At 50.5% G+C, this 23,732-nt stretch overlaps 1 protein-coding gene across 7 annotated transcripts in view; it reads right to left on the reverse strand.

Annotated features, from left to right (window-relative positions):
• Window positions 1–23,732, reverse strand: part of DAB2IP (DAB2 interacting protein) — a 124,118-nt gene that overhangs the window by 13,727 nt on the left and 86,659 nt on the right. For all 7 annotated transcript variants that reach the window (XM_057372951.1, XM_057372950.1, XM_057372957.1 and 4 more), the window contains 8 exons: window positions 23,314–23,467; window positions 18,225–18,323; window positions 15,550–16,104; window positions 8,087–8,231; window positions 5,929–6,073; window positions 2,771–3,007; window positions 1,116–1,317; window positions 775–953 (listed from right to left, as the gene is read on the reverse strand). In XM_057372951.1, the coding sequence (XP_057228934.1) occupies window positions 775–953; window positions 1,116–1,317; window positions 2,771–3,007; window positions 5,929–6,073; window positions 8,087–8,231; window positions 15,550–16,104; window positions 18,225–18,323; window positions 23,314–23,467 (1,716 nt within the window). The remainder of the gene's footprint in view (window positions 1–774; window positions 954–1,115; window positions 1,318–2,770; window positions 3,008–5,928; window positions 6,074–8,086; window positions 8,232–15,549; window positions 16,105–18,224; window positions 18,324–23,313; window positions 23,468–23,732) is intronic.

A 23,732-nucleotide genomic window follows, 5' to 3' on the forward strand; every position in this document is an offset into this window, starting at 1 on the left:
TGCTGGGAGGCATTAGAGATGAAAGCTCTGATTAGAGCAAGTCCAGTGCCATTGGTGCCTTTCATTCCTAATTAAACTATTAAATATTATGCAGTTTCCACTGACAAACTATTTTACTAGCACTGTCTTTCCATTTGTGTGGGCTCCATTTTGTTTTCCACARACAGAAACAGAGGTCTGCAAAAGTCTCATCATCATCCCCATGAATGAAGCTCCTTATTTACTCAGACCAAAAGGTATGTAGGTGACTGTGAATCACWGCACAGCATTAAAAACTCCCAGTTTTATAAAAACTGGACAGAGTAGACTGGAATTCACTGTGAGGCCTCTACAGTTTGGCAACTGTTCCAGAACTATCCAGGTTTGGATCTCGGTGAATTCAGCACACACCCTGTATCTTACAAAGATGGTGAGGCCAATCCTGTACATGTCTCATAGCCCTTAACAATAACATCCATCACCTCGAGATCAGCACAAACACACCCTCAAGCCCTCAAAGGATGAACACTTTGCTTCTGCAGCCACATCTCAACAGCTGAGACTGGAACCACCAGGTTCCTGATTTCCCAGATGGCCAGTTTGGGCTCTCACAGGGCCCAGAATGGAACCACAGACTGACACCACCACCCACTGCTCTCTCTGGAGTCAGAGCTGAGCTCCATCCAGCACCAGCTCTGCCATGGCAAAGCCTGGTCAGKGATCCCTGTCCCGCCTGTCCCTGTGTCAATATTCCGTGTGTCCCTGGTGTGTGGCCGGGCCCCGCTGGTCTCTTACCCAGATAAGTCATTCTCTATGACCATTTTCTGCAGCCCYGCGGAGATGCTGTTGCCAGCACTGGGCGTGGAGGCGGCGTGGTCAGCCGTGAGCGACACCTGCACACAGGCCGGGTTACTGAGAGCAGCGTTGACRTCCCGCAGGATCCGGGGCAGAGGGCCCAGCTTGGTGGCAGTGCTCTGGGCAGAAAAGAGAGCAGAATTACCACCAACATCTTGTGCTTTTTGCTAGAGAACCGTGGGCTTTGCCAACTGCTGGACAGTCTCTTCAGGCAATCACAGGAACAACATTTTCTCCATCACTTCCCACCCCAAAAGCTGCCCCTGCCATCCCCTGGATACCTGATCCAGTTGGGAAATGACTTCCCAGAGAAGGGAGTGCAATGTGGACAGTTCCCGGCCCAGGTCGATGTAGCCCTCGAAGCCAGCTGTGTTTGAGATGGTTTCAGGATTGGAGATCTCCAGGAGAAATCTCTGCATGTTAGTCCATTCATGTTCCAGGAACTGATTCATAAAGGACATGTATTCCTCTTTGCTGCCAAACCTGTTAAGGGAGCAACACAGATTTCAGCTGAACCCAGGGAAGAAAAGTGCAATTCACGGAAAAGACAGGTACAATACAGCTAAGAACCTTCCTCTGGCATCTCAACCCTTCCAAATCGTTGGGATTGCTGGGCAGGGAGCAGGCACCTGGGGCACTTCCCTGACCATGGAACCAAAATTAACCCCAGTCTCATCCAGCTAAACTCTCGTCAGTGTGGGATCTGCACAGCAGAMCAAAGGTGAAAGCTGGGGAAACAAAGGAATTCTTGGTACAGTGTCTCACTGCTGGGTCAGGGCACAGCCTCCAGAAACAGGACCTGTCACTGGAAATCAAGATGTCACAGCAATCACCCTCAACTGACTGGAGCCCAGTGATAGACGGGGGCAGGAATCCTGCACTCCAGCAGTGCTGGCACTGCTCTGGGATCACCCTGGAGAGCCATCCCTGCAGCTGGGCCAGCCCCACATTCCCTCAGGCTTCCTCCCACCTTCTTCAGCCCTCCAAGCATTTCACCCTCAGTCTTTTGTCTGATTTAGAGCACAACGAGGAGGGCCTCATGGCTGGACTGTCCTGGCAGTGGCTGGTGCTGTGCCAGCCCCTGTGGTTCCATGGGACAGGCTCGGCCCGGTGCCATCCATAGGACAGCTCGGTTTGATCACTTCAGCTTGACTCATGTCAGCTTAGTTAAAGAGTCTTTCCTGCAAAGTGCTGGAAATCTGAAAACCCTTTAGTTAGGGATTGGTCAGGAATACAGAGAATTTCTGTCATCTAGTGTAACACACTTGTACATCTCCTGCCGGCATCCATGGGTGCATCTGTGTGTTCCTTACTGTGAGTGTGAGCACTAAGCCAGTTTCCAAATCTAAGAAGCTTTAGATAGAAACTGTCCATTCATGTTTCAGAAAGCTCATCATTTTGTTATCAGAGCTCAGGATAAGTAGCTCAKAGCTACAGTCAGTGGAAAGATTTTCAGAAATCTCTCGCTTTGTTTCCATCAAACCAATGGGCTTAGTTAGAAATTGATGGTGTCCCCGTTCTCAGGCCTTCCCAGTTCAGTCAGCTGCATTTTAATAGCAGGAAAKGTCACAGAGCTCAAAGGAGGGATGGAACAGTTCCTGAGCCGAGCACATCACTGCTGCTGCTTGGGTTYTGGTCCTACACCCACAGGACATCACGGGACAAAGTCCCCACTGCCACCCCGCTGTTCATCCACGTGGTCAAAACAGCCTGTTTCCCTGCTCACAAAACACATCCTGTTTTGGAAACTTGAGTGATCTCCCTGACCTGCAAGTGAGGGAACGAGTCCCAGAGAGATGTGGGGGAAAAGCCAACAGAAAGCAAACAGGCTCTTTCCAGCAAGGAAAGGAGTGGCCAGTGTGGGACTCTGCCGTGACTCTGCCCACACACCCAGAGGCTCCATCCCCTCCCCAGCCCTGCCCGCAGCCTGGCTTACTTGGCAAAGTTGGCAAGGTTCTGGGTGACCTTGGCGATGAGGGTCAAAGTRCGTGCGGTGCGGTCGTCCGGGTACTCCTGGAGCAGGCTGAAGAGTGACGGGGACATGATGGCCGGGCACAGGAACCGCAGGAACAGCGACGCGCTGATCAGCCGCTCGCTGATGTCGGGGCGGCCCCGGTTGCTGCAYTCCTGTCTCCATGAGGCAAAAACTTCCTTGAGCTCTCTTGGGAAGACACTGAAATGAGAAAGGGACAGGCAGTGTCTGTCAGAGTTGGACTGTCAGAGGCTCAAACCATACGGGGAAAAAGCAAAGCTGCTCTGTAAAGTTGTAAGAGAAGCAGCTTCTRTTAGACCTTGTCCTGGATGCCAAGGCCCCGAAAAACTGGGAAAACAGTGATATGAAACAAATTGTGCACAGCAGCTCATCAGGACTCYGTGGCTGCCATGAGATGCTCTGAGCTGGAGAAAGCTCAGCCAGCAAGGACAGAATCTCCTCAAGAATCACCAGCAGCACTGGAAACTCTGGCACAGCTGGAGCTTGGAGGGGGGGCTGTGCAAACTGTAACACTCCTGTTCAAGCAGCTGGATCAAATCCCACCATGCCTTGTACAAACACAGAGCCCCACCGGAGTTACTCCAGCCTTGTAGCTGCACAGACCTCAGCCTGCCTTTCCCGGATGCCAGAATCCCCCAGGGGCCAGCAGACACTGGCTGCAGCAGCCCTTATCGCTGGAGAACTGCTGCCTGTTCCTGCTCAGTCCTCCCCAGCTCCCTGCTCCCACCTTATCCTGTTCCCAGCATGTGTTATTTGTTCAGCCGGATACTCCCACCCGGGGGCAGGCTGGCACTGGGCTGYCACTGGTCCCGGTGTCCCTGGCACACAGATCCCACTGCCCTGGCAGGAACCACCATCCTTGTGTCACACCCAGAGCTGTTCCCCAACAGCAGGGGTACAACAGCAGGTGAGGGGGGTCAGGCTCCATTTTAACCCCTCTGACCTTCTGACACAGTGTGCCTGGAAAATGCTGCTGTCCTGTTCAGCTTCTGCTCTGTGCTGCCTTCACACTTTGACCCTCATGAGCTTTTACCCTGAGCTTTACAAGTAACATTAGCCAACGTCTTGGGCTGGATAAATTCTCCTCTCTCTTTGRTTTGATCCACACAATTGGACAAAACCCTTTCACTTCATGGTAYTTGCGCAGAAACAGGAGAATCCTTTAAGCAATTTGAGGCTTGAATGATCAGGACAGGTTGTGCAGTGAGTGGAGAGCAAACCCCTGAAATGCAGCACCCACACRTTCCTGTCACAGGCTGGAGCCCGTGGAAGTTTAATTGTGTCACAGCGGATGGAATTCGGATCGTTGGCTTTATGTGACAAACGGGCCCATAATTCATTACGCAACTTCCCAGTAACGAGCTTCCACATGCTGAAATTCTGCTTACTCTGAAACTTTCCAGATGTCCAAATTATGTCATAATTATAACAATTTTCGGTTATTGTGAACCTCTTTCCTCTCGCTGACTCTCTCCACAGATGAGCACACACACTCCAGTGCTCTATTTAAAGCAGSATCGCTGGCTGTTGGGATACCTTGGCCAATCCCAACACTCATCAGCCCAATTAATCCCCAAGAACCGCTGAGYAAAAAGGACTGAGGGGGAACCACTCAGAGCAGCAGCTCAGCTGCTCCAGCCTTCCTTGGAAAAGYAGGATGAGAGGAACAAACTTCCTGTGCATTCCTGACTTTCCCTGGGTCACTTTTSAAGCCTATTTTTAGTGTGACCTTTTAGTGCTGCTTTGTGTATTTTTAGGAAGACATTAATTCAAACCATTAAAACCCACTGGTGACTAAAAGTGGTGAATYCCTCCTGGGAGAGCAGGTGAACACCAGTCCTGAGTCAGAGCTGTTAATTGGCCCAGGATAAGGAACAGGATACCTGTGAAGAACYTGCCCTGAGTACCTCTGGTAGGTAACGGAAGCCAGAGTGAGCCTCTTGCTCCTCATTCTCTCCCTGAGCAGGATCACAAAAAGCAATTCCCTTCCTAGTTTCCACGAGGGCACACTCAGTATCTTGGGAGATTATTTATAATAAGTTTTCTTATTAACAACAGCTGGGAGAGAAAACGAGAAATCCTCATTATCAAAGACTTCCTTCCTCCAGTATTATCCCCAATTGATGCTTTGCAACAATACTGTTGCTACTAAACTCAGATTTTAAGCAGAAAGGCTGGAAATGTAGCAGTGAGACAAAAATGCTCCTTTCATGGTCAGGGCCAAAGGCTCCAGGTATTATAGCAAAAAGCAGAAAAAAAATATATTAATTTCTCCAAGTAAAGAGAGTCCCAGGTTCATCTTCTTCCCCTTTGAGGTCACCTCTGCAGGCAGCAGCTGTCACAGACACAGGGACCCCTGGCTCCCAGCCCTGTGCCCAATACCCACCTCCCCAGCAGCATCCACTGCCTCACACCAGCCCATTTGGGATATTCAGGCCTGTCCCAACCAGCTGCAAGAATCTTTACCCTGAGAACAAACAACGGGGAAATGCCTCCAGCTGCACACCAGGCCTTGGGCCAAGAAGGCAAAGGGCTCCCATCACCCAGCACCGCCCAGGGCTGGGAGACAGAGGGGTTAATCCACAGGAATGTGGGATGCTGAGCCAAGCAGGGAGAACAGCATCCTCCTCCCAGCTCCAGCASCAGACAACATCTGCCCAAACAAAAGCTGCCTGTGCTGGGGCAGCTSCTCACAGGTGCCACAGCCCCTGGCTGCTGCAGGATTTCCGAGCTCTKCTGGATGCTCTTGGAGGTGCAGATCCATCAGTCCCATCCAGACTGACGTGTTCCATGGGTGAAGATCCAGGACATGCACCTCTGCCCTTTACTCCAGAATTTCATACATATCTAGCATCAAGTACCTCTCTGAATTAGTCACACTTGGAATCCTTGATTCCACTGCCCTGTCCCTGTGCCCCAGTGACCCTTCAGCACCTCTGAAAACAAGGGTGACACAGAATCCCAGAGGGTGTCACATCCCAGAGTGGATACTCCAAACTCTGGCAGYTCCCCCTCCAAAGCTGTGCCAAACTGCCACCAGCAGAGCTACAGGACAGGTCCCAGCACTCTGTGAGGAGGGGGTGCCACCCTCAGATACCCACCAGTAGGAGTTGATGATCTTGCAGAAGGCCAGCTCACAGCACATCTTCAGGTTGCCCTGATGTTCGGGGAGGTCCGAAGATGAACACTTGCTGGGATCCACCTCACAATTTTCATCTGATTCGTACAATGCCTTGATAAACTCTCCTGTAAAACAGAACCAGTGATGGGTTTGGAGACATGAGGGGTGCAGCTTCAAGCAGCTCTGTTCCTAAACCCCAGTGCCCCAGGAGGGYTCAGCAGTGCTTCGGGAGCTCAGCACAACCCCTGCACATTCCATCCCCATTCCCAGCTGGCAGAGCTGTCCCTGCAGCTCTGGGATATTGCATCAGGATGCACTGACGCCCTTGCACCAGCTCCAGAGACGCTCCCTSGGGCTGATCCAGGAGGAAGGATGCTGCCAAGCTCTGTAATTACCAGTGGCATGGCCTGCTACTGCAGCCTGAGCCCYAGCACTGACAAACCACTGTGATTCACACAAGAAAGAGGTAATTAAAGGAAAGAAACAATTTACTTGGTTTATTTTGAGCTGAACATCACACAAAACTAAATTAAAATATTTCCCTGAGTTTTCCTGTGCTCCTCACCCTTGCAGAGGCTCACGTTGGGCTGCTCCACCAGCTTCTGCTCTGGTGTCACCTCTCACCCTGGGGTACGCAGGCACTCAGGGTGGAGGGGTCAATCCTTCATCCCAGCAGTGACTGAGGAGATCAGGGGACAGGATAACAGGGATTAAGAGGCAGCATTTAGCTTGGGTGATGTTCTGGGAGAAAGGTTTGCTTTGGTTTTCTAATTCCAGTTGGTTTGCTCCTAAGTCCTGACTGCTTTGGATTTTCCCATCCTGTTTTTTCTCCACTTCAATCTGCATTCCTTCCCTATTGCCAAAACAAATTTTAATTACATACTGGAGAGCCTCTCCAGTGTATTTTCAGCTCTGCCAGGGAGCTCTGGAGCCATGCTGTTTGCCTGCAGGTGATGCCTGCTGTGCTTACCTGGCCCCATCACCTGCTCCATGGTTCCAAGGACAGTGCCACACTGCCCTAGGGCACCCTGTGACATGCAGGTGATTCATCTCACTGGGAAAAGGTCACTGAGAACCAGCACCCCAACAGTGAGCAGGAACCCCAGGCTCCTCCTGCAYGAGATGGAACAGGCCTGGCATTGAGCCCCCAAAAGGGAATATTTCAAAATTCTCTAATATCATTAATCTCCTGGTTTTTGAGAATTTTTATGAGTAATCTACTTACAGACTTGCCTTCAACCAGAAAGCATTACAAGGTAGAAATAAATAATATTCCTTTTGCTATTTTTGTAGGCTCTCTGCCTGAATTTGCTCAATTATTTCCCTTTCCTCAAGGTTTTCATCATTATTATTATTCTCTTAATAAAGTATTTATGCTTCTSTGCTCCTTGCTAAAATTACACAAATCCAACATAGCAAAAAATTAACACCTCAATAGAAACTCTGTTCATCCTGCCCTGGGATGTGGATCCAATGGAAGCTCACAGAGCTTCCAAGGCAGCCGCTCYTCATCCTCATGCTGTGCTCCCTGAATGCAGCAATTCCTTCCTGACCTGCCCAGAAGCAGAAGCTTCTAATTATTTTCATTATCATCAAGAGAAATATTTCTGGAGCCATAAACAGAGCCAGCACTTCGGAAAAAAAACCACCAGGAGGGTTGCCAGTGCTGGATGATCCGGGAGGCAGCGCATCACTGYGACTCGGGAGATCACATCTGACTGGGGAGTGCTGGGGGAAGGGGCAGTGTCTCTGGTGGGGGTGCAAGGGGAGCTTCAACCAGCCCGTGACAGTGCTGAGACAGAAACCCTGGCAGGCAGCAAAATGCCTTCAAACATCCACTGGTTATCTCCTCYGAACAGATTCAGGTGCCAGCTCTGYGGTCACCTTCACCTGGCAGCAGGAGCTGCCCACTGTGGCCACTGCTGCCAGGGAAACCCTCCAGCAGGAAAGGCTGGGGCCTCTGATGGCCAGCAGGGCTCAGGTGACATCCCCAGCAGGGCTCAGGTGACATCCCCAGCAGGGCTCAGGTGACATCCCCAGCAGGGCTCAGGTGACATCCCCAGCAGGGCTCAGGTGACATCCTCAGCATGCAGCTTGAGAACCTCTCTGGGTGAGACCTGCCAATGCTCTGTACATACCTAAGGCATCTTGTAAGTATTTCTGCCCCACCAGCTTCAGGTATTCTTCGATTGCTTTGGTGGCCAGTGTGTTCTCCCTGAAAATGAGATGCTCATTCTCACCACAGCGATCAACTTCAGACATCATCAGGTCAGTCAAGAAATCCTGGAAAGCAAAGCCCATGGTGGGTGACCATGCACTGGCACTGGTTCTGCAGAGCAGCCTCAACTTCTGCCCCCCAACAATGCCTCACCCCAGACCCACATCTGCCTCCCCATCAGTGCTGCTTTTGGCTGGTCTCGTGTCAGCCTCACAYTTTGTGGGTGAAACCTTTTCTCCCCTGTTAAACAGGGCTTGTGGTTGGTGTCCAACTGCACTGGCTGCAAACCAGGGCCATGCTCCGATGTCATGAGCTGTGCCCRCAGTTAATGGCTGAGAAATCGAGCCTCTGATATGCACTGAGATGCTCAAATTTCCCATTTCCTCCTATTCATGGAGATAAACAGCACTGCCACAGTGCCCATTTTGGGCACATTTTTGGTTTGATGTGCACACAACCAAATCCATGGGATGTGATAATCCCTTGTGCTGCAGAGGATGGAAGGGGTGAGCCAGAGCAGCCCTTGACAGCTGCCCCTGCACCAGTCTGGACTCAATTGTGAATTCCAGACAAAAACCAGCATTTTTAGGGCGAATTCCAGGTCTGCTCCAGCCACAGCATTCACTGAACAGAGGGTCAGGAGCTCCTGTGCACGCTGCTGGTGCTGAGCCTGGGCTGATGCTGAGCCTGGGCTGATGCAGGAGCAATGCCAGGCTGCTGCTAATGCTGATACATGTTCTCTGCACTGCTCATGGACACAGCAGCTCTGCCCAGCTCCTCGATGCCAGGTGCTCTCACCACTCACCTGAGTGACAGTGGAGGACAAAAGAGCCCACTGGCACTCCGCAGATCATCCACATTAACCCTCTGATTGCCTCCCATGCAGTTGACACAGGCATTCCCAGCCAAGGGCACCTCTTTAAGCTCCTTTCCATTAAAACAAAATAACCTGCTCAGTAACAACCTTCTAGTAAGAAATTCTTCATTTCCCCTGAGGGTCCCAGTCTGTTCCTGGCAGGGGCAGCAGGAGCAGCCCAGGCTGGCACAGTGCCCCAGGTCCTGTCCCTGATGCCCCCAAGAGCTCCCAGAGCTGCCATGGTCCAGCCTGCTCCAGCCCACACTGGCACTGACATCAGATCCCTCTCCCTGCCAGTTGCTTTGCACCAGAGGCAACTTGCTGCGTTTCATTTTTCATGTGGACTTCTCTGCATTGAAAGTTTAATCAAGGTTCAACCAACAGCTTTCCCTGAACCCGAGAGACCCAAGTAATTTAATCYACAGCCCCTCCATCACTGTGCTGCTGTCCCAGGCAAAGGCAAATCTGGAGCAGGCAGGTACAACCCTGTGTGAGAGCACAGGAGGAGGGGTGCCAGGGGATCCACTGCTCCCCTTCCCACCTTCCTGTGACTGGGACCAAAACACTGCCCTGACCTTCCCCCAAGACCCTCCAAAAAGCCAGAGGAGGAGCTCTGGGCTAAGAAAAACCAGTCACTTCCATTATTTTTTTAGCCAGAAGATGCTCTTCCTCAGATCCTGCTACGTCTGCAACACTCCGGCAGCTGCAGAGGCAAAAATCCCTCCTGGAAGCAAAGCACGCGCCTCCCTCTGCTATTTTCTCTCATTTTGCCCTTTTTATCAGCCAAGCTGGAATGAAACTTTAAACCCTGCTCAAATCCCGTTAGCTGCTATCTGGGTAACTCTATCACCTTTATTTTCCCGGGGCTCTCCCAGGGTATGTTTCAATTCCAAGCCACCACTCAGGCTGACACAAGGTGCTGATTCTTAATTAGCAGCCACTGACCTTGGCTTTGCTTGATTCTCTTTCCTGTCACTTTCCCAACATACTAATTATCTCAGGAACACCGAGTTTTACAGTGTTYCTCAGCCAAATGTTTGCTTTCCTTTCTCTTGTCAGCTCAGGAATGGGTGCTGAGTCCTGGAAACCCAGGGCCAAGTGAAAGCCAGAGAAAATGTGAATTTGGATGSTTTGAACTGATCCACAGAATTCACYAGAATTTAAAAATAGGCAAAATTCCAYAGCAGGACTCAACACAAAGCCAGAAAAGATCCCCTGGAAATCTCTGCTGCATTTGTTATTCCCTRTGGAGCATCTGCAGCTCAACAGCTGGGAGAAGTATCCCTCGTCTCCAAAGTGGAAAGGAAATCTGCACAAGTCCCAGAAAGCTCCATTATGGCACAGCCTGGGAATAACATGGCACAATCTGGGAAGGGAAAGATGGGAGAGCCAGGACACCCCACAGCATCCACAGGACAGCATTCTCCCTGCCCTGGGATGTCTCAGGGTCACAATTCCCCCAGSCAATGTCCTTGGGTGAGTTCTGCTGCAGTGAGTGCTCTGGGTGCCATAGGAAAGGCTCCCAGGACATCCTGGATTGGTGTCCAGCCCATGGCCAGCCCATCACTCCTCCCCTTCCCTGCACACAGAAAAGCCACATCGGCTCTGGATCACACTTTGCCATCTGTGCCTTAAGTACTGCAGCAGCCAGCAATCTGAAGACACAAACGGAATGCAAATACTTGTGGAATCCCTCCGGGGGCCTCACTCACCCACATACAAGGTCCTGAATAAAATGCAATAACTAAAGCCAATAAAACTCCCTGTTTCTGAGCAGCAGAGATCAGCAGGGGGTTGTTTTCAGTTAGGGCCCCTGGCAATGGAAGAAAATAAGATGCTTTATTTCATTACATCGGAGTTGAGAGGGGAAGGAAGAGGTCTACAGTCAAAATTAAGGGCTGTGGCAGTCWTCTTCAGGCTTCTTCCCATGTTTATTTTAAGGCTTTTTGCTTCAGACTGGTCAGATCTGAACCTGTGCARCCCCAGCCGCTGCACATATGCTGATAAAGAAGAGCCATTCATAAATAAATAAATTCAGAGCATGACAGCATAAGGCTGCACTGRTCTCCAGTACTTTGCACATAAAGCAGCCTGTGCTATTCCAAGGCAGCTCCTCTGGTGCTCCAGAAATGCAGGCAGGAGCTGGCAGCCCCAGTGCTGRGGGGTTCCAAGTGCCAGTCCCTGTGCCAGGGGTGGGTCATGGGCAGTGCCAGCCCTCCAGCTCCTGAGCTGGCAGGCAGAAGGACCAAGGCAGCCCTGGAGGGGCTGTGGTGGGAGCAGGAGCGCTTCCAAAGGAGCCAAAAGCAACACCAGTCTTGCAGGACACATCCAAACCCAGGAAGGATTCTGCAGGATGGTGCTCCCAGCCCAGCCTCTCCAGGATGTGCCCAGAGCTGGGGCACGGGGTGTGCCAGGGAGCTGAGAGCCACAGCCCCACATTCCCCATGCCCGTCATGCACCCTCCAGGATGGAGCTGATCGTTCCCATATCGTAACTGACTGATGGGCAGATTGACTTTGAAATAATAAGGTTCTCCAAATCACAAGCCTGATTAATAGGATTGACTTAACCTTAAGAGGATTGAATTGATAAAGGTAATAAGATTATTGCTTATTTCAAAGACGAGATCAGAGTCCAGCTGGGCTTTATGCAAAGGTGAACAATACCAGTGGTTGGTGGGGCTGTGGGTTTCAGGTGGAGGAGGGTTGGGACACACCCACAGGGGAGAGAAATGTGGAGTAGGGAAAGGAGAGTGGCAGAGGGGCAACAACCAGGCCCTGGACAGGCAGAGTGAAACCAAGGACCCCAGCCCCAAATCCTCAACCCTTCCATCACACAGTTCCTCTGAGGATCTGCTCCAGACACTTCTCTGCCAGRAAATACAGTGATGTCCCATCTTTTGAAGCCTGGAACTCATCCTTGGCACTTTTGGCCTTTTCTAATTCTCCCTGGGAAAAGGTGGTGAAGGGGCAATGAGAGGGTTAACTCACAGGAATCTGTGTCCATCACCTTGCTCAGGGAAATKAGAAAAGCTGAGGGATACAATACTCAGTGAGTACACACTGAGTGACCACTGCCTGAGCCAAGCAGCCACTTTTCAAAATCCCTGTRTGGAGTCTGCAGTCCCAGAGCCCTGACCCAGCACCTGGAACGTGGGGTTCCTGCAGCTCCACACGGGGGGAGCAGCTCCATCTGCTCAGCTGAGGCACATCCCTGCAGCACAAACAAACAGGGACAAATGTTTATTCCTCACTCCATTCCCAACACCATAAATATTTATTTCCAGAGAGCAGCCAGTTAGTTASAGCTTTGTCTAATGCTGGGTTTGATCTACCGGCTCTCTGGACAAAAGAGGTTTTTCATATATTTATAGTCATGAACTGAGCTCCAGGAGCTCYAAGACAGCCTTGAAACAACTCTAAGCACGGGAAATATTCTGGAAGCATCAAAAGGTCATCGGGAAGGATGCAGCCACCTATCCACAACCACATCACAGGGCCACACCAAGCCCGGAAAGGCAGGACTGAGCAGTCCTGGTAACACCAACCCTGGCAGCAGGACTGCTTTATGGCTTTGGGTCTTTCGTCTGTGGGTTGCAAAACACATGAAAATAGTCAGGCATCTCCACATCCTTACAGGGAACACCCCACCACTGCACTCAGTGCAAGGTGCAAGCAGGTAAYAAGTGCAGGGCTGAACTGAGAGCCCACACCTCTGGTTCACCTCTGTCAGCCTTTCCTGCCATAAAAAGAGCCAGGGAACACCCATGTGTGCCGAGAGCTGATGGAGCACTGGATGTCTGTCAGATTTTCCAGCAGGCTGGGGCAGCTCCCTCCCTCCCTGCCTGCACTCAGAACCTTATCAAAACCTTTTCCCCTCCTCTCCACCCACTGCCTTGGCAGCTGCTCAGGGCTTTCCAGGCGTGCCCCGTGCACACCAACCCAGCGCTGCAGGGATGAAGTTCTTCCCTTTCCCACACAGAGATCAAGGGAAGCAKGGACTTTGACTCCAGAGGGGACTCTCTGCTCTCATTCTGCTTTCCACCTTTCATTCCATTGTTACACAGCTACGCAACCCAGGAAGAAGCAGAGATTTAGGAAAACCATTCAGCTATGGCTCTCAACTCCTTCCACCTGCAGCCAGGCTGGACTCTGKGTTCCAGCAGCTCCAGGTAACCACMGCTGGCTGCCAGGGGACAGCTCCRTCTGGGATGTCTGTGGGGCTGCACAGGGACACTGGTGGCAGGGACCTGGCTGTGTCTGGCACGTGGCACYGTCACCCCTCTCCTGTGGTGTCTCTCCTGTCCCGCAGCTCTGGGCAGACACACGGACTCGATCCCGGCCTCATTAAGGGATTACTCGGTATTTACAGCAAATCGCTGCAGGAAAACAGGGCCCAAAACAGCACAACAGCAATTAGCTGCTAACAAGTCTCCGAAGATAATCTACTGGACACTTGTCCTGCAGTCCAACCRTAATTACTGCTCCAGCTCAGCTACAGCAGCCAAGAGCCACAAAACCAGATTTAGAGRCAAAATCAATCAGTGGCTGCGATGGCCACGCCTGCAGGGCAGGGGGGCTCTGAAAGGTTCACGGGAAGGCTCCTGCTGATGCACAAGGATGAGGAACCCACCTCTAACCMGGGAGGGCCTGCAGAAGGAGGGTCCATGCCCTGCTGTCCCCACACTCAGGGTCAGGGTGCTGGGACAGCCACGGGGAGCTCTCCTGAGGGGCACGGATGTGTCCCCCAGGCAGGGCTGAGGGGTGCTTTCCTCTCTCATTCATGACTTTTTCCATTCCTGCTGCTTCTCCCTTTCCTTGCCTGTCCAGCCCAGGATGCAGCACCTGGTTCCCATGCTCCAGCTGCTCTGACAGCTCCCCAATCCCTGCACTAATGCTGATGGCAGATGACAGGCAGGGAAAGCAGAAGCTCCATTTTAGGGGAAAAGTCATCAAGYCTGTTTACTGTTTKCCGTGTCCCCTGTGTAGAGCCTCTGGGATCTCAAGCACTGATGCAGACACATGTCTGGAAACACACTTRCTCTCTCTGGAGCCTCTCCAGTACTGAGAGGCACAGGAAAAAGGCTGGAGCAGCGACAATCGCTCTCAGCCATGCCCACACATGATCCCTGGTGATTACAAATGGGATCACACTTGAAGCCTTTTGCACCAGCACTGTGTAAGCCACGGACAGGGTCCTTCATGGCAACGTTACCCCCACAAAGCCCTGGCATTAGGGCTGCTGGTGCCCAGGAACCACGTGCTGACAGCTCTGGAGCCCTGGCACAAGGAGGGAGGAGAGACACGGWGCACATCTCCTTGTGGAACCCAGCGTTCCTCCAGCCAGGCCCAGGGTCCTTCCCTGGCACYGGGATAAGGAGGGCTTTATTGGAGCTATTTTCTCTGCTGCTGCAGCATCAGGCCCCCGGCTCCCAATCCTCTCAGCGAGCTTTGCCTGCCCTGAACTAGATCAGGAGGCCAAGCCACTTCTCTGTCCGACAGATGGTAACTAAACCTAATCCACGAGCCCGGCCACGGGCCCGGCAGCAGCAGCAGCWGCTGAGGAAGCAGAGCCTTGTGATTCCCCCTCAGGTGAGGAGCTCGTGTCTCCTCAGCCCWGCAAAAGCTTTGGACATSTTGCCCTTCCCTTCTYCCCAGCAGAGTTCAGGGAGATGGTAACAGAGAAAACCAGCCATGCTTTAACTCCTGCAGCCCCAACATGGGCACTGCCCACCCTGGCTGTGCCAGACCATCAGGGACAGAGGATGCTCTGCAATGGGGGTCACTCCGTGCCCTTCAGCAAGGAAGGGCACACCAGCTCTGCCCACCCTGCCCACTCCCTCACGGATCACAACCAGGAGTGATCCCACTCTCTGCCTCCTCCTGGTCTGCTCCTTCCCCAGCCCTGGTGGGGCATTCCCAACCAGGAAGGTCCACAAAGGCTGAATTTCCACCATGTGCAAATCAGTGGCATCAACCCCCAAGGAGCAATGCCATGAGAGCACTCCTGGGCCCTTCCAGAAGCAGCAGCACAGACTGTGAAGACCAAGACCTAATCCAGAGACACGCCTGCCTGCAGGCACTTTGCTCTGAATTCTGGAGAGTCTGCTTGCTCTCACCGTGCAGGGYGCTCAGCGCAGAGGGAGCAGAGCACGGAACCTGCCGGGTTCCCCAGGAACACCCAGCACACATGGGCTGCCCAGCTCAGGCCAGCACTGCTTACATTCCATCCTGGAAATCTGCCTTCTTGCTTACTTTCACAACTGTGCCTGTTTACACAGAAAGAGCCTGGCCCCCSAGCCTCCAGAAGGAGAAAAGTGACTCAGTTGGTGCCTTGTGGTCCCACCAACCTCTCTGCTAATTAAGCAACTCGTGCCGTGTGTRCTACCAACTTGTTTGCAATTAAAAGAAGAACAGAGCATACGAAGGATGGCCTGAAGCCCAACTGAGGCAGAGTTTCCCCAACCCAACAGCAGAGTGTGTTCCTGACAGTGCCTGTGGGACAGCAGGGGTGGCAGAGGGTCCTACCTTGGCCTTGCCCGTGCTCTGCAGGATGTGCACCAGCGCYGACGCCATCTCCTCCTTGTTCTTCACGCTCAGCGAGGGCTCCAGCACCGAGCACAGCACCATGTAATTGTTGGTGATGTACTCAGCAAACTCCTTGTACATCTCCATGGGAAGGATGCTCATGCTCTGGTAGCGGGATTTGATGCGGATCATGGGTCCTGGGGATTTGCCCTTGCCAGGGTTGGGGCTCACCACYGGGTACCATTTCTCCACAAACTGCCGGCCCGTCACCGAGCTCACGGGGATGTTCACCTGCCCAATGAAGTTGGTCTTGTCCTTCTTCTTCTTCTTGTCAGTCTCTTTGTATAAGTGCACAGTAATGTTTTTGAGCGATGGGAGGTTATTAAATTCAAAGTGCTCCCCCCAAAAGACATTATCAGTTTTCAATTTACAGGTAGTTCGTGCATAAAGAACATCATCCAGGCATAATTCACACAAGTACTTTTTCTTAGCTGGCAGRTCCTTGGCTTCAATAATCCATAACTTTAACATATTCTCTACCCTTCTGCTGTTGTCCTGAAAAAAGATGCAAAGAATAAAAGGTCAATAAAAAATCCCCACAAAGCCAAGCACAACAAAACTGGAGATATGAATTAATTATTTCGGATGTGCTTAATGAGCGGAGGCTTAATTACACTTTATTTTAAGAAAATACTGGCTCTCAAGAATTTGCATAATAACACTACTTATGTTAATTTTCCTAAATATCATCGTGCTCCCCATGTCTGTTGGTGCCAATTAATATAAGGAACAAGGGAGATAAAACCCCTCCAAATCATCAATGTACMATTTCCCATTCCCTGCCAAGAGGCYTCCAAAAGCACCTCAYTGGTCCTGAATGGTTTCTGCAAAGCAGAAGCTGKTACAGGTCTCTCACAGCCTCCTCCTTTTCCAGGAGAGCTGCTTTATTGCAGAGTTCATTATATTTACTGTAACACAGAAACATAAAGGGATCTGAACACACACCCAGGGATCACCTCATCCACGTGGGAATGCCACCACCTCTGGCAGGGAAAAAACTGTTTGTAAAATGTCACCGTATTTTAGGGCAGGAGTCCAGAGAACCCAAGTTAAACACTGAGAGGAATCACAGGAGAGAGAATCCCACAGGAGAATTGTGACAATTCAGAGACAGAAATCTGCCTTGGATATCTTTTAAACAATAACAGAGCCAGGAATATTGTGGATCTTTCAGAGCTCCCTCATGATGCTGACCTCATCCTGGAAGAACATCCAGGGGTATTTGCTGCAGGAGTGACTCCAAGGATAAAGWACTGGCAGCTGAACTGCTGCTGGGRTTCTGAGAAATTRTTTTGTTTAGAAACCCCCTGACTGAAACAGCAGCCACAGCTCACTCTGCTCAGCCCAGGAGCAGGAGCTTTGCTGCTGGAAGTTCACAATGGGGTACTGTAGGTTCAGGAAGTGCAAACAGGAACTACACAAGAACACTGAATTCCTGACAGAAATATCAAGTCAGATACTGAGAGTTTATTGTCTATGAACTCAAACAAAGATGGAAAACCAGCCATGAGTTACTGCAGGCTTTGAGATGATGGAAACAATTCCAAATGCATTTCCACTCAACACTGCACCTTGAAGCCACAGCAACATGCCCAGCCCCAATTCACATTCCAGGGGCTCTCATGCTAAGTGTGACCACACAAACCTAACACAGCTTAGGTCAGGATTACCAGGAAGAGCCCTTGGAAAGCACCAGAGCCACTGAAGTGCACAGAGGAACACGCTGCCAGAAGCAGAAGCTCTCTCCCCTCCACGGCCCATGCTCTGACATTGAAGGAAATCATTCGTCCTGACTTTTTGTGCTGTGCTGGGAACAACAAAATCTGAGACTGAGGGCCCCTTTAGAGCCCACCAGGCCTGGACTGAATATGTGTGCACAGCCAGGAGGAGTTCACAGGATCCCATCATTTGTGTCTTCTCTGACCAGCAGAAAAAGACTTGGTTGAGCTCATCAGCTGTGGAACCCTGCATTAACCCTGACAACCTTTGCAGCCAACTTCAGCACAGAGAAGGAGAAGCAGCTGTACATTTTATTTTAGGATGTACTTAGTGGGCCATAAAAATGCATATTGGGTGTCCCTGCGTTCTAGTGAAGAGAAGGATTTGTTCCTGTAAATCCCAGGAGATGACTTTGCACCTCAACTGGCTGGAGAAGAGAAATCCGACATTCCACTGTCGCCTCTGGAAAAAGGACATCTGAGCTCCTCCATCCCTAAAGCAGATTCTGTGTCAGCAGCTGACACGTGAACCCTTCAGACTATTCAGTCTTGTGACTTTGCTGGCAGTGACCTGACATCTGTCCCAYGGCTTTTGGGAGGTGAAAGTCCTACAGAAGTGGCAAGTACCATCAGTAACAGCAACACTGAAGATTCTTCAGGTTTGATCAATTCTTAGCAAGAGCTGAAGCAGCATGTGCTGAGAAAAGAGGGGAAGGAATAATTGGTGCTTGTCTGTAAATATAATTGTGGAAGAAAGCAATATGGAAAAGGGCTGACCCGGAGTTCCACTTCCTCACTCCAATGACAATACATCCCCTGCTGCTCCCATGCACTGGGCTATAAAATGTAATAACGAGGAACTGAACTAGAACAGAGGCAATTYCTCACAGCCACTACCTTGTTGGGGTGCACGGCACGCCGCAGGTTCTCCATCCATTTATCTCGCTCTGCTGCCGAACGACACGAGAAGCACTTACTTCCTGATGAAGTCGTCACCTACAGGGAAAGGAACAGGATTATGTCTTGACCAGCACACTGCCGAGTGTGGTTTGGGGGATAGGGGGACTTAGGGAAGATGCTGGATTTTTTTTTTAAGTAAACAGCTTTACCCAAGCATGAAGCAACAGCCCCTAAGGCTGGTGGAAAAACAGGACAACTCTGTATGTCACAGAAATAATCATAGAAGCAAATACCAATTACTTCTCCTCTTCCACACCAGAAAACACTAGATAATGGGCCCATGCATGTGATGCTTTAAACCACCAAGTTCCACAACTGAGAGAGTGCAAATCCTTAGATGAACTAAAGATAAATTGRAACTSCAAGTRGTTACTTGGCATTCCTCCAGGCTCAGCCCAAAGCCTGTGACAGTAACAACCCATTCCCTGYTTCCTGCAGAACATCAGGCYCAGGAAGGCTTCCCACCTTCCCCYTTTGTGTCCTGCTGCTTCTGGAGCMCGTGCAGTGAGGGACAYGGGGACAGGTGTGTACACYCCRCTCCKGGCTSTGTGCCTAATCCTAATCCTAACCCTAAACCTAACCCTAACCCTGARCTCRTCCCAGCTCAYGGCCCAGCCARGGRCACYYRGAGCYCCCAGCACCCATCCCCAGCTGGGGAGAACAGGGGGATCCCCAACCTGGACATGGCTGGGAAGTGCTGCTGAGCCCTCCTCTCAYCTCTTACRCTTCCAGGATCTTCCCAAGGGATTTTCTGCACTATTTGTGTGACTTTCYCTGGCCACTGGGAGTTCACAGCCCTGCTATCCCAAGGAAACTCAACCCTGCTGGGAGTCCATGGAAGCGTCACTGCCTGGCAGCCCAGAATGACAGGCATCCCATTTTCCTCCTGTGTCCCCATGCCAAACTAACTTGGCATCAAAGCCAACAGCTCCCTGCACCTTCTCCTCCCAGATATTCCCCAAGCTGCCATCTCCTCCACACCAGGAATGTGGCTCCAGCTCCCTGCCCTTTCCATTTGCTTCTGTCCAGCAATTTTCTCCATGTACAGCTCTGCTGGGAGGCCACATGGACCTGGCTGGTATTTTAAATAACTCCCCTCTGAGCTTCATTTCCGCCAGTCTCAACCTGCAGAGTTATTTGTGAGTGCTTTATCGTCTCCCAGTGTTTGTGTTTACACACTGTGCACTCAGTTATCAGCTTCTGGGAGACACAATCTCCTTTAATTTCATGTATCTCCCAGAAGCCCAACCTGTTCTTACAGCAGAGCTGGCACTCGCTAAGATTTGTCATTAGCAAACGTCGGTGATAAGTTGAACACATCCCATCCTTTGAACACAGACCAGGACAGAATGAGAAGAAGCCTKTTCTGTCTTTACATAAAAATGCAAAGAATCTCCCAGCCCTTCATATTCCAGAGGCTTTCTCCTTCAGACAGACTCTCCCTATCCTTGCAACCTTTTATACTCTGCCTGTAAAATACATCCTTCTGAGCACTAGCTCTCCTGTAATTCCAAGAACAGACTCCATCCCTGCATCCTTTMATGCTCCAGAGTATTTCCAGCTTCTTGAAAATCTCCCTTGAAAACCTCCCCCTGCTTCATCTCCTCTGTGCTGCTGCTGGGTTTGCTCAGTCAATGTTAGTTTTACACCAGCTACCTGTTAGGTGGGTTATCAAATGTATTTTTTTGCCACACTTTAGTAAACACATGAATAATCACGGCCAAATTCATTATTCAATTTGAAACCAATTATAAATCAATTAATCTTTCAAAACCTAAAACCCTGTAACTGTCATACTGAAGTCAGAGAAGGGGCAAATCATGTGTCAGATATGAAGTGTGTCTTGGTCTGATGGGAGCTGAAGGTCACATCTACCATTGTGTGACCAAAAATGTCATGTTCCCCAGATCTGCAATTACATCCCAGCTTTGAGTTCTGACTTAAATATCTTATGGCATTAATGATATCAATTATCTTTATAAAGACAGTATTCTGGTCTCATCAAGGTTTTGAATATACTGGAATACTGTTAATGTACAAGAGAAACTCAATTAATAAAACTCATTAATTTCTGAAATGTTACCTATTCCTATTCGTTATCCCCAGTGCTTGGATGGGTGATCTCTTCAGTCAGATAAAATCTTGTTTTTTTTGAAAAAGTCTTAAGGAACAGGGTGGCTTCACTTGAAGGGACGTTCACGGAGTAACAGGGGATGGTGACTGAGCTACTGCAGGTGCTGCACCCAAAGTCCCCAGAATTCTCCAAGGGCTCAGCTGCACCCCCGGCCCYGCAGCCCCTCCAGGCATCCCAAGGGCCATACAAACCATGGCCAACATTTGCACAGCTGGATCAAATTTAGTGCTGCTAAATTTAGCTCCACTAAATTCTCCTTTGCTGAGGCAAGGCCAGGATGAGGCAACAGGCTCAGCTGTACTGGAGCAACCACAGTTTGTCTTTCCCCCAGGAGTGTCCTGGGCTGTGGAACAGGACAAGGCCAAGCCCTAAAAAGTATCTCACCCTGAAAGGCCCTGCCTGGCCCAGGATCCCCAAAAAGCAGGGCCAGGAACAGGCTCTGGGAGCCTGGACCCCGAGGCTCTGGCACTGGATGATGCCCAGGGTATATTTAGCACAGGCAGCATGTGCAGTGGCACAGGATGATTTGCTGACTGAGGAGTCTTACAAGGAGAAAGAAGATGATGCTGAGTAATTTAAAAAAAAAAAAAAAAAAAAATCAATGACGGAAACAAGTAAATACTGACTGCCAAGTACTCAGCAAGTGAGAAAAAAAGCAAGTTTCACAAAACTAAGTAAGCAGAAAAAGCCAAACGCAGCCGGTGGAAAAGCCCTGCCCTGGTGCTGACTGTGCTCGCTGGCAGAGCTGAGGGGAGCAGAGCTGAGCACAGGGGCTGAGCACGTCTGAATGCAGGGTGGTGGAGAGAAAAGGGAGCAACAATTCCCTGCACCTTCATCCACCAGCTGCCTCCCAACGAGCCACTTGGTTGTTTTCCACTGCAGATGGCTTTGGCACCTCTCTCTTTTGTCTCCATCTGGGTGTGCTGCCAGTTCCTGTGCGAAGCCGCTCTCCTCCATCTGCAGCCGTGTCAGATCTTCCTGGCAGTTCCCCGGCCACGGGGCTGTTCTGGCAGGAGGAGCTGGTTCAGGTGAGCTCTGAGGCCACGGGCCAGCTGGGGATGGCAACAGCTCCCAAGCCACCCACTGCAGGGACAAGGTGCTGAAGGATTGGGCAAGGCTGGCACTGGCACTGCCCAGCAGCACTTCCATCTCAGCTGGAGGCTGCCAGCCTGCCTGTTCCCAACAGATCTCCTGGAGCAGATCCACACCAGCACCAACTGCAGCACCTTCCCAATGCTCTGCACAGAAAACACCTCGGTTCCCCTGGTCCCCATGACCCTGCAGGGCCTCCTCACTTGGCATCTCTTGGTCAGAGCTGCTTTTCCAGAGCTGCTCTGTGTCCATCAGTGGTATCTGGGTGCTGTGGGCTGCAGTCACTGCCTGGAGCCCAGGAGATCTGCAGGCCCGTTCCAGAGCTGACCTCAGTCCCAGCTTGGAGAGGCTCTCAGAGACACAGACCAAGGTACTGACACAGTGTGCCATTTTAGCTCTCACCCCAGTCCCTCCTGCTGGAGCTGGCTGGTGAGCAGCTACCAGTGACAAAAATCAATGTCCCTGTTGTTTTTTGGCATTTTTCCTCTGCTCTGCAGGGTTTGCAGAACAGCAATTAACACATTATTTTTTTATGGTGTGACTCCTCTTTATCCAACTCACTTAACACCAAAATTTTCCTCCTCCTTCCACATACATGACTTGAGTAACTTCCCTCTCACTCAACTTTTTACAAGCTCTGTTCATATCCCTTCCTCTCCTCTTGTGGGCTAAACAGAATTTAAACAACTCTTATATTATAGATGTCAATCTATTTTCCATCTAGCTTCATTTTATCTTTCTTGAGTGGAATGTAACAGGGGACATATAATTTACAAAACTGTTCCCCTCCTGACCCATTGCACTTGCTCAATTCCACAAAGAATGAACAGCACTGCAAAATTCATACCTCAGCCCATGATGGAGCTTATGTTTGGGGCTAATATTTTTAAGACTGTTTTCATGTTACCTGCTACATTTTAAGAAATGGATCTTTTAACTCATTTATTTCCAAGTGTGCTAATTTTAGTAATGAAAAATGTCTTCATCTTTCCAGTCTGACTGCTCTTGAACACTGACATGTTCTCACCCAGCACTGCCCATCCAAGGACAGCCTGCAGCACAATCCAACCATGGATMCATCATTTATCTGCTGCTCTATGTCCAGGCACTAACAGGTGTTACCTTCTCTTCACAGAAACACAAATATCGACCACCTTATTACTGAAAGAAAACTATTTCCCAGCTCTGTACCCAGCACTGCCATAAGCAATAACACTTTGCCATTCACAATTCAGGACAAATGATTCCCAAGACATCCTGCATTGAATTATCCAGCTCCAGCCTGGGCTGTACGTGTCCTGCTCCCTCCTGCTAGCACAGACCTTACCACATGCCATAACAGATGTCAAAGTCATCTGAAATACTCACAGATTTTTCTATTTCCCCAAACAAGGGAAGCTTCAGTTTTTAGACAAAGTCCTCTACACTCCCACTGACAGCAGCAGGCAGGCTCTGCAACCACATGTAAATGTCTTTGGAAACACTGGGTAGGGATTAGCACTTCCCAATATCTGTATGAACATAAAGTGTGTGAGCATAAACAAATTTATGCTCTGCTGATACACAGCCCTAAGCAGTGCAGCACCTGTGCCAGCAGCTCCGCTGCGACAACGCTGACAAGGAGCTCACTGCTCTGATTGTGTGGATATGATCCTCCTTGGAAAGATGGGAGCAATTTTSTGCCTATGAAATGGTCTCTGTGCAGCAATTGAGAGCAGCAGTGTTTGGTAGCAGGCAGAGCCCAGATGCCAGCACACACCTGGCTCTGCAGCCCCACGGCACGGCCCGATGGCTCCTTACCTCAAAGCAGAAGTCTTGTCCCAGGATGCTGCTGTGGACTGGTTTGATGACCACTTCTTCCTCCATGCTGAGATCCAGAGCCTCAACAGCACTACTGGGACTGAGCAAGGACTCGTGGGAGCGCGATTCTTTCAGCCTCGGCATTAGATGGGATCTGCAGGAAAAACAGAGCGGCGTCAGTGGATGCTTTCCTTCCCAGAGAAATTTGTTAGCAACATCTGCTAGCAACAACTGGACTACATTCCTGGGAATGATTGCACATGAAATAACTGAGGGCCCTGAAGAACAGGGCCTGCTACACTGGCCCATTTGTATTTCTACTCTAAAGGTTCCATAGCCCATATGAGCAGTAAAACACTTTTTCCCAACTCCAGCGTGGTCAGGAGTCGATTATTTATAGATTTGCAGACTGTGGGTCT

The sequence above is a fragment of the Malurus melanocephalus genome, unplaced genomic scaffold (genome assembly GCF_030028575.1).
Source record: "Malurus melanocephalus ecotype Western Australia unplaced genomic scaffold, MMel_1.1 scaffold_181, whole genome shotgun sequence".
In the NCBI taxonomy this organism is placed as follows: Eukaryota; Metazoa; Chordata; class Aves; order Passeriformes; family Maluridae; genus Malurus; species Malurus melanocephalus.